The sequence below is a fragment of the Trichechus manatus genome, unplaced genomic scaffold (assembly GCF_000243295.1).
Source record: "Trichechus manatus latirostris isolate Lorelei unplaced genomic scaffold, TriManLat1.0 scaffold00084, whole genome shotgun sequence".
Classification (NCBI taxonomy): domain Eukaryota; kingdom Metazoa; phylum Chordata; class Mammalia; order Sirenia; family Trichechidae; genus Trichechus; species Trichechus manatus.
Genome location: NW_004444020.1, coordinates 7904599 through 7921189, shown reverse-complemented (window position 1 = coordinate 7921189; position 16591 = coordinate 7904599). Strand labels below are relative to the sequence as shown.

Here is a 16591-nt window from a genome sequence, read left to right as displayed (position 1 = left end):
AAATTGGTACATTTCTGTTAAGAACCCCCATATTTTCCACCTCCCCCCACATAGCCACCCAAATAAGTAGAAACTTCCCTTAAGCCATACAGATAGAGCTTCAGGATAAATCTTCTAGCTTCCCCATATGCCTCCCCCTCACCTCCCAAAAAAGTTCTCTAAATTCATTTTCTGCTTGAGATTGTTTTATTTTTATGTCACATAAAATTATTTTTATTTTATTCAGTTATTTAGCCTCTCAACTGAGAGGCCTACTCTCTTCCCTATCTAAACTAACACATTGTATACCTCTATCCGTGTTTCCTTATTTTTCTTTATAATACTTGAGGTAGTATGTATTTATCTACTTTTTAGCTCTATCAACTAGAATGAAAGCCCCAAGGAAACAGGAATTTTATCTTTCTTCATTGCTGTATCCCTGTAGCCTAGACTGATGCCTGGAAATAGAATTAATGGAATAGAAATAAAAATTTTTGAGTTAATTAGAGCTCAGTGAGGGTAGAAACCATAAGTGTCTTTTTCATAGTTGATTTCCCAGCACCTATCCTGGATTAAAAACATACATACATATTTATCTATATATGTTTATAGTGAATTTATAGAAGTAAAGTCCTTAAGTTTTATTGGAATAAATCCATTTAGAAAATTAAAAATCTCAGACAGTTTCTTTGCCATACTTTAGAACTTTTGTCAATTAATAGCATTTTTATAAATTTAGTGTTAATTTCATTTTACTGAATACACTTGGCTTATTAAGGAGTGTTTTCAGGTAGTAGGCTGTAAGCATGAAAGAATGCAAGAGGTAATCATGATTAAACGTGTGAATTTATAACTTATTGATGGAACATTTGGTTAACTATAGTTACTTGATTATGAAATCATTGAAGAATAGAGAACTCATTTTTTAATCCTGCTTATTTAAAAAGTATATTCTCACTAGAAGATAAATACAGGATAATAACAGTGCTTGTATTTTTCAGAAATATTTCAACACTGATTAATTATCAGTTAAAAAATCTTCCTTTTATATTTTGTATGTGGTTGAACTGTATGAAATAGTTGATACTGACTTTTGATCTATTAAAATGTCAGTTTCGTATTTGTTGTGTTGAAGTAGATCAGTAAGATGATCTGCTAATATTGTTTCTTTTCTTTTTAATACTGAAAAATTTGCATAGTTAAGAAAAAGACTGAAATTCATATCCATGTACAGTTGTAATACTCTTGTTATTTCCAGGCTGTTCAGCAGACATGACCCACAAGCAGAAGAAGCATTAGCGAAGAGGAGGGGAAGGAACAGTCCAAATGGGAACCTCATTAGGATGCTGGTTCTTTTCTTTCTTGAAAGTGAGGTAAAAATATTTACCATAACTCCTTATTTTGTTTTTTGTATTATAATGCATACTAAATAAAATTGTCAGTTAATTCATTATAATTGACTCATATTTTTCAATCAAATGAAAATAAGCATGTTCCTTATAAAAGTGCTTCATTAATTGCCTGATTATGGAATCAGTACCCTGCCTTTTGTGGGAGAAAGTTCTGAATGAATATGCAGGTATGGATCAACACTGAAGATAAGGTAGCAGTTTTTCAAATTTTATAGTCTTGCAATACTGAATATGCTTTTTTAGTGTTGCTTTTTGTTTTTCTTAAATTTGTGTTTGTAGGTTTTAAATTATATTATTTAAACAATTTGTTAAAGTTCTTAAGGTGTTAAAACCATTATTCTATTTTGTTTGAAAATTATTTTCTCTAAGCAGGAAATAGAAAAATATGAATTTAAATGTTTTAATTAATAGTTGTACAAGCTCCATGGAAACCCTGGTGGTGTAGTGGTTAAGAGCTACATCTGCTAAACAAAAGGCTGGCAGTTCAGATCCACCAGGCGCTCATTGGAAACTCTATGGGGCAGTTCTGCTCTGTCCTATAGGGTTGCTATGAGTTGGAATCGATTCTATGGCAACAGGTTACAAGCTCCATAGCAGTACTTCCATGTGCCATACTCGGTTCTCACTTAAACAGTTTTGTAATTAGCATTCATAATATTAACAATCGGAATCTGCTTTGCAGGTGAACTTTGGTTTGCCTGCCTAAATATTCCTTGATGTTAATACTGTATTTCCTGATGTTAAGGGGAATGGTAAAGTAAACCTAAAGAGCCCCTGAGTAAACTATTTGGTTTAGAAAAGAGTGGAGACAGAGTTGCAAAGAAGTGAAGAAAATCTAGAAATATGGATTTTGAGTTTGTGTTTGAATGTCAGGGAAGATGAGAAACTTAAAAGATGCTGTGAAGGCTCAAGTTTGAGGATGCTGAGAGAACTCTGTAGGAATAAGGAAGAGAGACAAGCAACCTATATGAAAATTAAAATCACAGAGAAGTAAGAGCTGAGCCAGTGGAATAAGGGATGCTAGGGAGAAGCAGGGAAGAAAAATGATGAAGGAGTTGCCGCTATTATTTTTTAAGATAGTTTGAGAATAAGAAAAGAATCAAGTCAGAAAGAAAATCAGCTGGAGAGTTATATCTAAGGAAAGAATGTATATAAGAGCAATGTTTTAAATGTACATACAAGTCACCTGCAGATCTTGACAAAATGGCAATTCTGATTCAGTAGCTCTGGGGTGGGGCTTGAAATTCTGCATTTCTAACAAGCTCCGAAGTGATGCTTATGTTTCTGATCTAAGGACTACATTTTGAGTAGTATTTAAAATACTATATTTTCTTATCAAAGCAAGTGTGGATGTATTACAAAGTTCAATGCAAAATGCCTGTGAATTTCTAAGATAAAACGTTAAATACCCAGTAAGTATCACACTTTCAATAGACCACTTCAAATTATACCCTTAGTCGCCTTAGCTTTCAGAAGAATGGGATAAAAGTTATATGACACAGTCAAGCCATATGTGAAAAGATGACTTTCATAGCAACAACAATTTCAAAAATTAATGGGGATGAGACATGCAAATACTATTATAAACTATTGTCTAAAAAGTTTAGGGAATATGATGATCTAGGCTAATTGAATTTGGTTATTAATTGAAGGAAAATGTTTTGGGTCTCTGAAAGCTCGGGTACTTTTCTTTTTGATTTGTTCAGTTCATTTCTTTCAAGAAAGACACAAGTACTTAGTTTTAGGCCGTTTTCATCTTTTTTAAAAAACAGTCATTTATAATGTTTATTACTGTCCTATTTTCAGATGATATTACCATATTCCTGTGTTTGCTGCTATTTGCTGAAGTGTTACAAGCGAATTAAAATATATTCCCTGTCCTTTTGCATGGCATTCTTGTCAGCTGCAAAAACAACTGCAGATCATATTTAAGGTTTCTAGTTGATTCCTGGTCATTAATTGGCCGTTCTGGTTTCTTGTTTCATAAGAAACCTTCTTTGCTGACATCTCTCCTTATTCTATTGTACTAGTCCCACCACACCTCACCTGGAGCAGAGTGCTTAGTATAGTCTGATGGGATTCTGATGGTGTCCTACCCTGAGTTCCTGTTTGTTTTACTCCAGCACATGTTTATTAGTAATATTTTAGTAGTAGACTTATAAACTGTTGACTTAAAAAAGACCTTAGAAATCGTATCGTGAGCCCATATTATAGATGAGTTACAGATCAATTAACTGGGATTAACTGAACTGATTAATCGTCTTCTTTATTTGTTTTTCTGGGATATGAAATGGTAAAATTTTAATAATAAAATTATGAAACATTGAATTGAAAGAGGTCTTACAGTTCATGGAATAGTCTCCTTTTGCATATGAATTACAGGTGAAATAATAGAGATTAAGATCTCTTCCTAAGCTGGCTATTAATTTTCTTTTCTTTTTGTATGAAAAAATGACATTTTTAAGCCATTGCAACCTTTATAGCAGTCATTGGTCTCAGCTGACAGAATACCTTGTATATTTTAGATGCATACCAAATAGTATGATAAATGATATTTGAACGCAAAGAGTCTGGATTCCCCTATAAATTCCAACCGCCAACCTTTTGGTTAGCAGCCAAGCTCTTAACCATTGCGCCACCAGGGTTCCCCCCATAAGCAGTATGACTAAGTAATTTAGTGTACAAACCGTAATGCTTTTTGGAGTGACAAGGATACTATTAATTATTCCAAGGCAATAAGCATAACCCAGGATAGTCCTGGACAAACTGTGAAGTATGGTCACCCTCCCTATTGGTTTATGGAATGATGAGGCTAATTGTGACAGTCATTTAAGGCAGAGAATCGACAGCCATATTATTGATATATCCAAGAAATCTCCCTATAGTATTCATTCTGGGGAATGAATGATAATTTTTTTGTTGGGTTTTATATGTTCTTCAAGATTCATCAGTGTCTGAGTCTGTTTTATGAGAGATGAAAACCCAGTATAAGAGTTTTTAAAAATTTTGGGCTTAATACCTTGGGATGATTATTTGCATTATAAATGATTTTTCATAAAAGGTTCCATTACACAGTGAACTCCTTTAGTGATGAAGGATTAGCAGGCAGAGAAGACTTAAGCTGAAATATTAGCAGCAACCTTGAAGTCAATTGAAGATGAATCCAAAGGCATACAGAAAATTGTAATTAAAGTCACCAAGAAAATGAGATTGGTTTGTCTTAAATACAAGTGTAGCAAAATGCCTCTAAACTAAGTTATACTTAGTTCTAGCAGCGTAAAATCCACTTAGATATAAATATGATTTTAATTTATATGTTATGTATAATTTATAAATAAATTTTAATTATAATTAGTCGTTTTGCCATACAGTGACTGCCCATTAAAGAGTTACCTTTTTTGTTCATCTAGATCTGAAGAGTACAAAGAATGTCATGTAGGTACCTGATTTTAACACTTTTTATAAATCATGCACCAAAAATCATTTTTAGAAAATTCATTTTTCTCTCATTTTTTGTGTTCTGATTCCTTTTTAATCTTAGAGATTTTTTTTATGGCCATTGAGAATGCCTCAAGACCTTTCTTGTTAATAGCTTCATCTTTCACTCTCCATAGAAAGTCCTTGGTATAAAGTGTCTGGAAGTTGATTATAACCTTTTATCCTTACTGGCTATTTTAGAATTTTTTTTATTTTCTCTCAAACATTGATTTAACTGGTATTCTAGTAAAAATTTGAGACTTGCAAGTTCTATGGCCATCATTGATGCCTCAAGACACAAAGACTGTATAATAAACGTTATGTTAAGCTAATCCCTAACGTGACCACATTGTACTGATTGTTGTTGCTAATATTACTGGGTTTGAAACTCTTATTATGGCGAATGGCCAACGCATTATCCTGCCTTTCTGGTATACGCGTTGAATTTAAAACAACTGCTTGTTAGTATTAATAGAAGACAGTGTACCAAGCCCTGACCCCTTACAGCCAGAAAGATGAGGAAATTGTCAAAGAAGTAATCATCCACATTAAGAGAATTGGCTACCACACACGCAAAATTTCTAGTAGGAATAGTGATAACATGCCAGAGCTAAATTTTAATATGCTTTGCTATAGGGCCTGGAAAGTCATTCATAAGAATGGCAATACTAATGGAATTACACTACTGAATTGCACCATCAATTCATCCAGCTAAAAACCTCAGGCTAAATAAGTAAAAGATTAAAGAGATATTATCAGCCCACCAGAATAGTGAGGACTTTTGAAAGGTATAAAGTAAATGAGAAAAGACCCACTAAGAAATTCCTTAGAGCTGAGTAACCCATCACCCAGTAAAGCAAAAACACAAAAACTTTTTTTTTTTTAACTGAAATTTTCTGGTAGAACCTTGAAGTATACCAAAGATCAAAGCAGCAGAGGTGGTGAAAGGAGTAAGCTATAAGTAGTAACTAATTAAGTGGCTACCCTTTATCTGAACCTGTTCCTCACTTTAGAGCTGCTAGACCAGCATTTGGGAGGTGGGCAGTAGGTCTGAGAAGCAAGGTCCTGAATGTCCCAGATAATTTATGGCCACTAGAGAAAGAGGAAACTTTTGCATTCAGAATACAAATTGTATACTTACACATTAGAGGAAAAGCCTGCTCGATTTTAAGTGCCCTCTTTCCACTTCCCTGCACAATCAAGAAAGTCAGAATCAAGGAAGGGATTCTAGCTACCAATATTCTTCAGTCTAGATTCTTACAACAGATATGAACTGGCAACCAAATATCACTAAAACTTTTTTTAAAAAAATCTCTACCATGATAAAGATGCACAAAACTCAACACATTAATGAAAAATTTTAACTAATACTCCCAATTTTAAGCAGAGGCTATTATGAATGAGGAAGAGAATTCTTAGAAATCAAAAACAAAATCTCCAAAATTCAAGGTGGTAAATTAATAAATAGCCTGAATGGATCAACCCAAAGATCTATTTAGTTGCCTAGAGAGCAAACCAAGGGATTTTTTTTCCCAGAAAGCAGTGTAAAAGAAGAAAGAAATGGAAAGTATGAGAGAGAAATTAAGAGACAGGGAGTACAGATTCAGAAATTATTTATTGTATTATCTATTAGGAGCTCTGTAGACAGAACAGAGAGAATGGAGGGGAGCAACTAATCAAAGGACATGCAGTCAGAAAGTTTACTACCCACACATCCTATGTACAAACATTTGAGGGTGTTTTCTGGCAAAATGAAAAATGGATACAATAAAAGAAAAACAGAGTATAAGAAACATTGGTGAGCAAATCAGAAAAACTTAGGAGCTGAGTCTGAATAATAAAGCTGTGAAGCTTAAGGAAAATATTATTCTTTAAATGTAGGAGTAGAATATTCAAATTAAGAAAAGTAAATAATGTGCTAAGAATCTTGGTGATAGAAAAATATGTTAGAAAATAAAACAAGAACAGACAGAACAATCAAGAAAGTGTCACAAGTAGAGAACAGAAAATAAGATGCCAGGAAAAATCCCAGTAAATGTAAATAATAAATACTTTATTAAAAGACAGATTGTCATTTGAGGTTAAAATAAAGAAAAAAAATAGCTATATGCTGTTTACAAATATACCTGAACCAAAATAACAAAAAAAAAAAAAAAGAAAACAAAAAACAAACCTATTGCCGTTGAGTCAATTCCAACTCATAGTGACCCTGTAGGACAGAGTAGAACTACCCCATAGGGTTTCCAAGGAGCAGCTCGTGGATTCAATCTACCAGCCTTTTGTTTAGCAGCTGTAGTGCTTAACCACGGTGCCATCAGGGCTCCAAAATAACACAGGAAGCTTACAAATAAAGGGCTGGATAAAGTTATAACTGACAAATCTTACAAAAAAGATAGCAGGCAGGACAATATTATATGACATAAACCAGTATTCAAGACTCAAAGCATTCAGAGGGACAGAAGAGGAATATTTTATATTTATAGAAGGTTTAATCAATCCACCAAAAATATAATCGTGAACACTTATGTACCTATTCTACAAAAATACTTAAGTACCCATAGATAGACATACCAAAAAAAAAAAAAATTGACTGCTATCCAGTCAATCCCGACTCATAGTGACCCTATAGGACAGAGCAGAACTGTCCCATAGGGTTTCCAAGGCTGTTATCTTTACGGAAACAGATTGCCATATCCTTTTCTCGAGGATTGGCTGATAGGTTTGAACTGCCGACTTTTCCGCTAGCAGCTGAGCGCTTAACCACTGTACCACCAGGACTCCTTCACCAAAACCCATTGCTGTCAAGTCGATTCTGACTCATAGCGACCCTGTAGGACAGGGTAGAACTGCCCCATAGGGTTCCCACAGAGCGGCTGGTAGATTCAAACTGCCAACCTTTTGGTTAGCTGCCAAACAGTTAACCACTGCGTCACCAGGGTTCCTTAGTCAAGTATAAAAAGCTTGTTGTTCAGTATAGGTTTTAGTGGCAACAGTTTTGAAACATTTTGTTTTTCTATTTTCTGCTGCTGTTTTTCTTCTTAGACACCAGGTATTACTGTTGTGTACCACTTGTGTCAGTATTGGACTGTTACTGCACCAGTTATGTCACTGTTGGAATGTTACTAGCTGCGTAGGAATGGTTTTTCAGAACATATGAATTTGGAACAGGATGATACCTTGCTGCAAACCTTTGCCCCTGTTCTTTCCAAGTAGTGATGCTAATCGGTATGATCTACTTTGGCTTTTCCAGAAGCCACTGGGAAAGTGTGTGGGATGTATGTGTGTGGTTTTCCCGAGGCAATTCAGGAGCCAGGGTGTGAGATTTGAAATGTAGTGGAAGTGAAATGAAAAATTAAGGAGATCAGATGACAAAGTATTGAATAGGACATCCAAATAAATGCATGTTGAAGTTAAGAATAATGATAGAATTAGGAGTGAAGAGGAAAACAGACTCGAGTGTCAAACATGCCAAGGTACAGGAAGTAACCAGTAGATCTAAAAAGATGACTTGCATACTTTGGGTGGAGAAGTTAATTGTTAGCAACATTTAAGAATTAGAACGATGCTAACACCTTCTCCACTTAACCTTCCTTAAAAAGCTTCATGGGAATGATATTCTTCAGAGCTTAATGATGGCAAGTGGTAGAAGTAGAGAGTAGTGTGTAAAGTATTTGATGAGGAGGAGCTTAAGGGTGTTTGTTTATTGTGGGAAACAGGCTTCGAGGGAAATTGTCTAGAGACTAATGAGCAACAAAAAGGGGCATGGTGGTGGGGAGTTTGAGTCAAATGGAAATGAGATTAGAAAAGAGGAGAGATGCAGAAACTCACCTTGACAAACTTACCTTGACCAAGATGAGATAGATGTGAAGTAAGGAGGGATTGGCTGGTACCAGAGTTACAAATAGAATTCTAGAAAATAATTAATTTTCTTTCAAAAAGAATGATAATTACAAAGAAACAACCAAGAGTTGTGAAAAGTAACCTAGATCCAGCTTCTGGTTTCAGGAATTCGGCTAACAAGCTTTACTCTCACTGCCTCATCTATAAATGATGTGGTTGGGCTGGATATCCTTAACCTCACTATTGTAAATGTTTAAAAAACTAATTCAGAATATTACATCTACATTATTGACAGTGGAATATGAATAAATACTCTCTTAATGGCTCTTGGAATCATGAAGAAAGCAGTTTATTAACTCAAAATATTGTTAGCTTATTCCTTAAACATTCTTTAGTCATAATGGATTTGTTATTTTTAGTTACATGAACATGCAGCCTACTTGGTGGACAGTTTGTGGGAGAGCTCGCAAGAACTGTTGAAAGACTGGGAATGTATGACAGAGTTGTTATTAGAAGAACCTGTTCAAGGAGAAGAAGGTACAGTGTTCGACAAGTTGATTTACATATTGTTTTGGGTTTCCATTGATAATCATACCATGCTGTGTAGATTATTTCTTAAAAATGAGTATATGCAAGTATGCTATGTGTATTTTTGCAAAGAGAACAATTTGTTTGTTGTAAAATGTAAGGTTGTCTCAATAGTTGATAACATCATCTTTCCAGATTAAGACTGCTATTGTGCCATGGAATTTTTTTTAAATCCTTATTATTGCCATGTAATAGTCAAACACATTTTTTTGGTGCTGATTTGAGATGCAAAGTAATAATGTACTTAATGTAATAGAAATTGTGTATCTGAAATGTTTTTGCTATATTTATATGTGAACTTGGAAAAGCTTATGACACATAAGGATTACATTAGGCCCCAACTGTACCCTTTTTGTTATATAATCTTAAAATCAGAAAATCAATGTAGATTAGATAATTTGCCTACCTATTCAAGAAATAGGTGGAAATAATAGCTGTATGATAATTTCTGAAGTACACATCTTATTATACTTTGTATAATAAAATGTACAGGAAAATGAATATGTGTACTTAATATCTACCACCCATCATCTGTCAGTTTGTCATACTGTGGTGGTTTACATGTTGCTATGATGCTGGAAGCTATGCCACCAGTATTTCAAATATCTGCAGGGTCAGCCGTGGTCTACAGGTTTCAGCAGAGCTTCCAGGCTAAGACAGACTCAGAAGAAAGGCCTGGTAATTTACTTCTGAAAATTAACCAATGAGAACCTCATGGATCATAGCGGAACATTGTCCAACTCACTTGCTTTGGACATGTCATGAGGAGGGATCAGTCCCTGGAGAAGGTGTTTGGTGAAGTGGTGGGCCGGTGAGGGCAAGGGAGACCCTTGGTGAGATGGATTGGCATACTGGCCATAATGATGGACTCGAACATGCTGGGGATCGTGAAGATGACACAGGACTGGGCAGCGTTGTGTCGGGAGTCAAGTTGGTGGCAGCTATCTATCTATACTTAATAAACGATCATATTCTGAAAATTTATATATATTATTAGTTTCTGAGGACTAGAAATGCTTTTTCCTCTATCCACAGCTAGGTTTTCAAACTATCCCACAATAGTGCTTTAAAGAACTGCTGCTTCATTTAGTTGATACAGCAGTCCTGGAAAGTGGGTGATACATTGATGTGAGTTTCGTAGTGGACTGAACATGGACTTCAGCATCAAAAGAAATATAGATTCAGGTTTTAAATTCTGTCCCTTGTGACTAATGTCCTCATTGTTTTCTAACCCTTAGTTTCCTTTTCTGTGTAGCAGGGATTATTTTCCTTATATATCTTACACAGTTATTTTGAGAATTAAGTGAGATTGATACAGTGTTGAGTCCCTCCTCTGCTTACCATACCCCCCAGTGTGTTCAACCCTCTGGGGTATAATAAGAGAAGGAAGAGCCATCCTTTGCAGTTGACTGCCTAACTTGATCTATCCTTAGGTCACCTGAAGAGTGAGCATCCCACAGTGTTCTTTCTAAGCAGTGATGCTAACGGGTACTATCTACTGTGGCTTCAACAAAATGCAGTAGGAGAAACAACAGATATGCATCGTACCCAGATGTGTTCCAGCAAGCTCTCTCAAAGTATCTCTTCTAAACTTAGCATGATTTCATATTTTATCTGTGACAGAAATCCTCCACAGACTTTTCCTAGACCTTCTTTCAAGGTGGAACTATCTTTGGCTCTGCCTCTAATTTTTACTTACTGGTTTTTGTTTTTTTTTTTTTACTTCCTCTCCATATTATCCTTAGCAAGAGGATGGCCCTGTTACCAGATTGACAAGGGCCCTCTGCTCTTTAGGTCAAACTCCGTTGTACTCTGGGTTCCCTTTACTTTTTTGATCACAGTAGTATGAACGTATATTCTGCATTTTCTCCTCTTTATTTTACTTACGTGTGTTTCTGCTAAGTTCACTGACTTCATACATTCTATTTCTAACTAATTTTATTATCTTCCCTGATAAAATCAATTCCACGTTTAATCATCACTGCCCAATCAACATATCAGTAAAGGGTCTGGCATAATATTCAGTGGTACTTCCCATCCATTTTTCTTTCATTGTTTGTGGTCATAAAATTAGCAAATTACCAGAGCTGATTAGACCTTCTTGTTTCTGGTTATAAGCCATCTTTCTCGGTATCACCCCATGCTCTGTGAGGTTATTTCCAAGGAGACAGGAGATATAAATTAAGGAAAGAAGAGCCAAGTTCATATGCTTTGCTACTGTTAACTTTTTTACTTGCTTTTGAATAAGATGTGTAAGTCAGTAAATTAAAGTAATTAAATCACTGAGTTTTCCATCATCAAGGTGTTCTTGATGGACTTACCATATTAAATAAGTATGTACTATTAGGTATTATATTATATTATATTTCATTGCAGTTTAAATTTAGTTGGCATTGGACTTCTTCAGCTTCTAGTCAGGAGGTTGGTTTGGGTTGGATTGAGTTGATTTTGGCTAGGAAAGTAACTTACAAGATGAGAATAACTTGAAAGTGAACCATTGTTTGAATGCTGTATTTTTACACAAATAATGCGCATCTTCTACGTTTGTTTGCCAACCATGCCCTCCCCCTGCCACAAGGTATTTTCGTAAGCATGCTATGCCAATTTTTTTTTCCTAGTAACATGTAAAAAAAAAATTGACGTAGCGGTGCTTATGAAGATACCTCATGAGGTGGTTGCGGGGGGGTGCAGTTGGCAAGCAAACGCACAAGTCACACATTATTTGTGTAAAAATACTAAGCAAGGCTGGAGAAATTTAGACACACAAATGCAAACCAACGTCTGTGTAAATGACATACGTACTCTCATACATTGTTCATGTGCATGCTCCGCCACATAAAATCTTTGGCATGGGATGGCATTCAAATCAATGTTCTGTGCTAGTATTTTACTATATTTTATGATAAAAATGCTACTAGTAACTTATTTTTTAAGATTAATTAACAATTAAGTTATAGGTAGGTGTAGTGTGATAGGTACTCCATTGGAGAAGATTCTAGCAATTGGAGATGCAGGGCTAGATTTTGGGAAAATAGACACATTACCAAAGACTACGAATCGCAATTTATATCACAGTAGCCTTGAGACTGCATTGCAGCATCTTTAAGGAACTGTTTGTTTTTATATTCCAGAGTGAAATCAAATTGCTGGATAAAACAAATTTATAGTATAATGTGAAGGTCTGAGCACTTGTTACAGCTCTGCCACCAGATAACAACATGACCGTAACCAAATCATTTAACTTATCTGCATCTCAGCTTCTTTATCTATAAAATAAGGGCATTTGACTAGATAATCGATGGTCATTTCTAATGCTAAAGTTGTGTGATCCAGTTGATATGGATAAATGAAATTCTTCAAGGCAGAGAATCATCAGTTAATTTATAATTTAAAAATATTTATTGATCACCTGCTCTGTGCCAAGTATTATGCTGAGTATTGAGGGTTCAGTATTAAACAAGGTCAGTGTACTGCCTATATGGAGTTTACATTCTAGTTAGGGAGACAGACCAAAACAAAGGTAAACAGGCAAAGTAATTTCAAGGATAGTAAGTGTCTGTGATGCAATAATAATGGGGAAGGAACCATCTTTAGATTGAATCCTTGGGGAAGACCTCTCTGAATAGGCCATGTGATCCAAGAAGCTAATGAATGGAGGAACTAGCTATTGGAATTTAAGGGAGTGGGGGCTCTTTAGATAGAGAAAATACTAGTTGCAAAGTGAAGCAAGAATGATGTTGCTCTGTTCTGTTCCAGGAGCTACAATAGCTAGAGCACAGTGAGCCAGTGGCATAAGATGAGATTGGAGAGAGAAAAGTAGAAGCCAGTTCATGCAGAATATTTTGGGTTGGCAGTTCATACCCATTCTGCAAGAGAAAAACCTGGTGATCTGCTTCCATAAAAATGACAGCCAAGAAAACTCTGTGGGGCAGGTCTGCTGTGTCACATGGGGTTGCTATGAGTCAGAATCAACTCAGCAGCATCCAACAAGCATAATAGGAAGGCATGGAATAATTTGTAAAAGAGGGAGTGATGTGATCCAGTTCATATTTTAAGAAAGTGCCTTTTGGTTTACACACAGAAAGAAACAATCTTTGATAGTTACAAGGGATGGGACGGGTGGGAGGGAAAAACACTTAATAGACAATAGATAAGTAGTAACTTTGGTGAAGGGTAAGACAGTGCACAAAACTGGGGATGCCAGCACAACTTGTCCAAGGCAAGGTCATGAAGTCTCTGTGGACACATCCAGACTCCCTAAGGGACCAAATTGATGGGCTGAGGGCTGTGGGGACCATGGTCTCGGGGAACAACTTGCTCAAGTGGCATAACATAGTTTATAAAGAAAATGTTCTACATTCTACTTTGGTGAGTAGTATCTGGGCTTTCAAAAGCTTGTGAGCAGCCATCTAAGATAGTCCACTGGTCTCACCCCATGTGGAGCAAGGGAGAATGAAGAAAACCAAAGACACGGGAAAGATTGGTCCAAGGGACTCTTGGACCACGACTACCACAGCCTCCACTGGACTGAGTCCAGCATAACTGGATGGTGCCTAGCTGCCACTGCCGACTGCTCTGACAGGGATCACAATAGAGGGTCCCGGACATAGGTGGAGACAAATGTAGAACAGAATTCTAACTCACAGAAAAAGACCATACTTACTGGTCTGACAGACTGGAGAAACCCTGAGAGTGTGGCCTCTGGACACCCTTTTGTCTCAGTAATGAAGTTGCTCCTCAGGTTCATCCTTCAGCCAAACATTATACAGGCCCATAAAACAAAATGAGACTAAAGAGTCACACCAGCCCAGGCACAAGGACTAGAAGGCAGGAGGGGACAAAGAAAGCTGGTAATAGGGAACTGAAAAAAGGTGGAAAACTTGCAAGACCCGGAGAAACAATGCAGTCCCATCGAGTTCCAGCTCTCAAAAGTTTCTCTGTGTAATATATTAAGGAGCCCTGGTGGCATAACAGTTAAGCGCTCAGCTGTTAATCGAAAGATTGGCAGTTTGAAGCCCCACAGTGGCTCCTTGGAAGAAAGATGTGGCAATCTGCTTCTGTAATAATTGTAGCTTAGGCATGGGGTAGTTCCATTGTGTCACACAGGGTTGCTATGAGTCGCAATCGACTCAATGGCACACAACCACCACCACCATATAATATGTTTATAATATATTGCTTATAAATATATTCAAAATTTTAAAAAATGCCTTTTGTAAACGTAATTTGGAATGGACAAAAAACCAGACTGGCTAGTTAGGTAATTGATGCAGTGGCCTCTATAGGAAATGATAGTAAAAGTATCAAAGAGGAAAATAGATTATAAAGAAGGAAAACCCACAGCTGAGTTTTGAAGATTATTTGTGAATAGAGACAAAAGCAGGAAAAGAGAAACAAGTGAGACAGCTAGTTAACTATAAAAAAATGATAAAGAGATAACAGTATCCTATAAACCCAAACCAAACCCGTTGCCGTCGAGTTGATTCCAACTCATAGTGACCCTATAGGACAGAGTAGAACTTCCCCCATAGGGTTGGAACTACCAACCTTTTGGTTAGCAGCCAAACACTGCACTACCAGGGCCCCATACTATCCTATAGAAGCTCAATAAAGTGGTTCAAAAGAGCTATGGTTAATATCATATACTGCAGAGGAGAAAAAGGACTACACAAAGATTATTAGCTTTAGTGAATATTTAGGTCATTGGTGACTTTAAAGAATTTGTTTTCAGTGGTTATAAAGTAATAAACCAGAGTTCAAGGTGATAAGAACAAAATCAATAGTGAAGAAATAGAGATGATGCAAAGATGGTTCCCAAAAATTAGAAAGTTGTGTAGTTACCTGCTAATTCATAGTATCAGCAGCTATGCATTTGTTTCAGTCATTGTGGCTGTTTGCTTGTCTGTGGCTTAAGGGTTGCTTTGCTTTTTGTTTTATTAAGTGATTTTGCTGTCATATCCCAGAAGGAACTTTGGTTAAATTTCAGCTATTTTTGAGTCTGCCTAGCATTTACTCATTCAAGGAAATTTTCTAAGTGGATATCTTTGATTATGAGGTAAGTAACAAAATTGATGGCATTGGACACTGTGTAAGGTTGAATTATCATTCAGCAATAATATGAATTTTTGTATATAGTGGAGAATATTTCCATTGTTGAGATAAGTCGATCTTACTCCCCTCGCTTTCTTGGGACTAGATTTTCTTCCTAAATAAAAGGACATACATTTAGTTCATAGACAACCTTTCAGTTCCTTTATCTCAAGCCAATTTTGAAAAAATATGAAATCTAGAATCATATAAAACAGAAACTTAGTGTTTTCTATATTACTAGGCCTTAGATCATGAAGTATAGATGGAAGCTGAAATTATTTAATGTGTTTTTTCTAAGACAATTTAAAATGTGAAAACAAAAAAAAGTTGTTGAATTAAGAGGTACATATACATCCCTACTAGGTTACTTTTAGTACACAATAAAGGACATTATGTGTTTCTTTGCCTTTTCATTGCTGTTGACCAAGTTTATTGTAAAATAGTCAATGCAAACTTTTAAATTCTCATAGCTTGTTTCTGGGTTTTTTTTTTTTTTTTTCCTTAAAATTTATACCTAGTTCTTTCTCTGTAATACTGACATCTGTTGGTCTTTCACAGATGTGGGAAATATATATATTATATACAGAAAGAAAGAAAAAGGGAGGGAGGGAGACACAGCTATTCAAATTAGTCTCAAAACCTATTTTTAAAAATACATATGAATGAATTCACTGAAGAAAGTACATGAAGTAATTGGGAAGAAAACCACAGTGTTTTTTAAATGACATAAAGCAAGATCTCAGAAATGAACAAAGATATGCGCCTGACTGAAAAGACTATCAAAATGTCAGTTCATCCCAGTGTAATGTATAATTTTCTTACCATACCTGTCAGAATTCCAGTCTATTTATGAAAGCTCTGGGAGGTGAGGCGGGAAGAGGAACTAAGCAAAATGATTTTAAAATTTATATAGAATTTCAAGCTTGTGTAAAAAGGCAGTATAGTTTAGTGCTTAAGAGTATAACCTCTGGAGTCAGACTACCTGGATTCATATTTTGGTTCTATTACTAGCTGACTGCTTTGAAAAGTTAATTTGTGACTGAGTTTCCTCACCTGTAAAGTGAGGATATGTTCTTAACTCTTGAGATTATTTTGAGGATAAAATAAGTTAATCATACAAACCATTTACACATATATTTACATTAACAGTGCCTTACATATCGGAAATGCTTGTAAGAAGTTGTGTGCTGTTAGCATTATAGAAA

The 16591-nt window shown here is 35.7% G+C and overlaps 1 protein-coding gene across 7 annotated transcripts in view; it reads left to right on the top strand.

Annotated features, from left to right (window-relative positions):
* The window catches only part of STAG1 (STAG1 cohesin complex component), a 552131-nt gene that overhangs the window by 424764 nt on the left and 110776 nt on the right, over positions 1-16591 (top strand). For all 7 annotated transcript variants that reach the window (XM_023735988.1, XM_023735987.1, XM_023735981.1 and 4 more), the window contains 2 exons: positions 1238-1352; positions 9128-9245. In XM_023735988.1, the coding sequence (XP_023591756.1) occupies positions 1238-1352; positions 9128-9245 (233 nt within the window). The remainder of the gene's footprint in view (positions 1-1237; positions 1353-9127; positions 9246-16591) is intronic.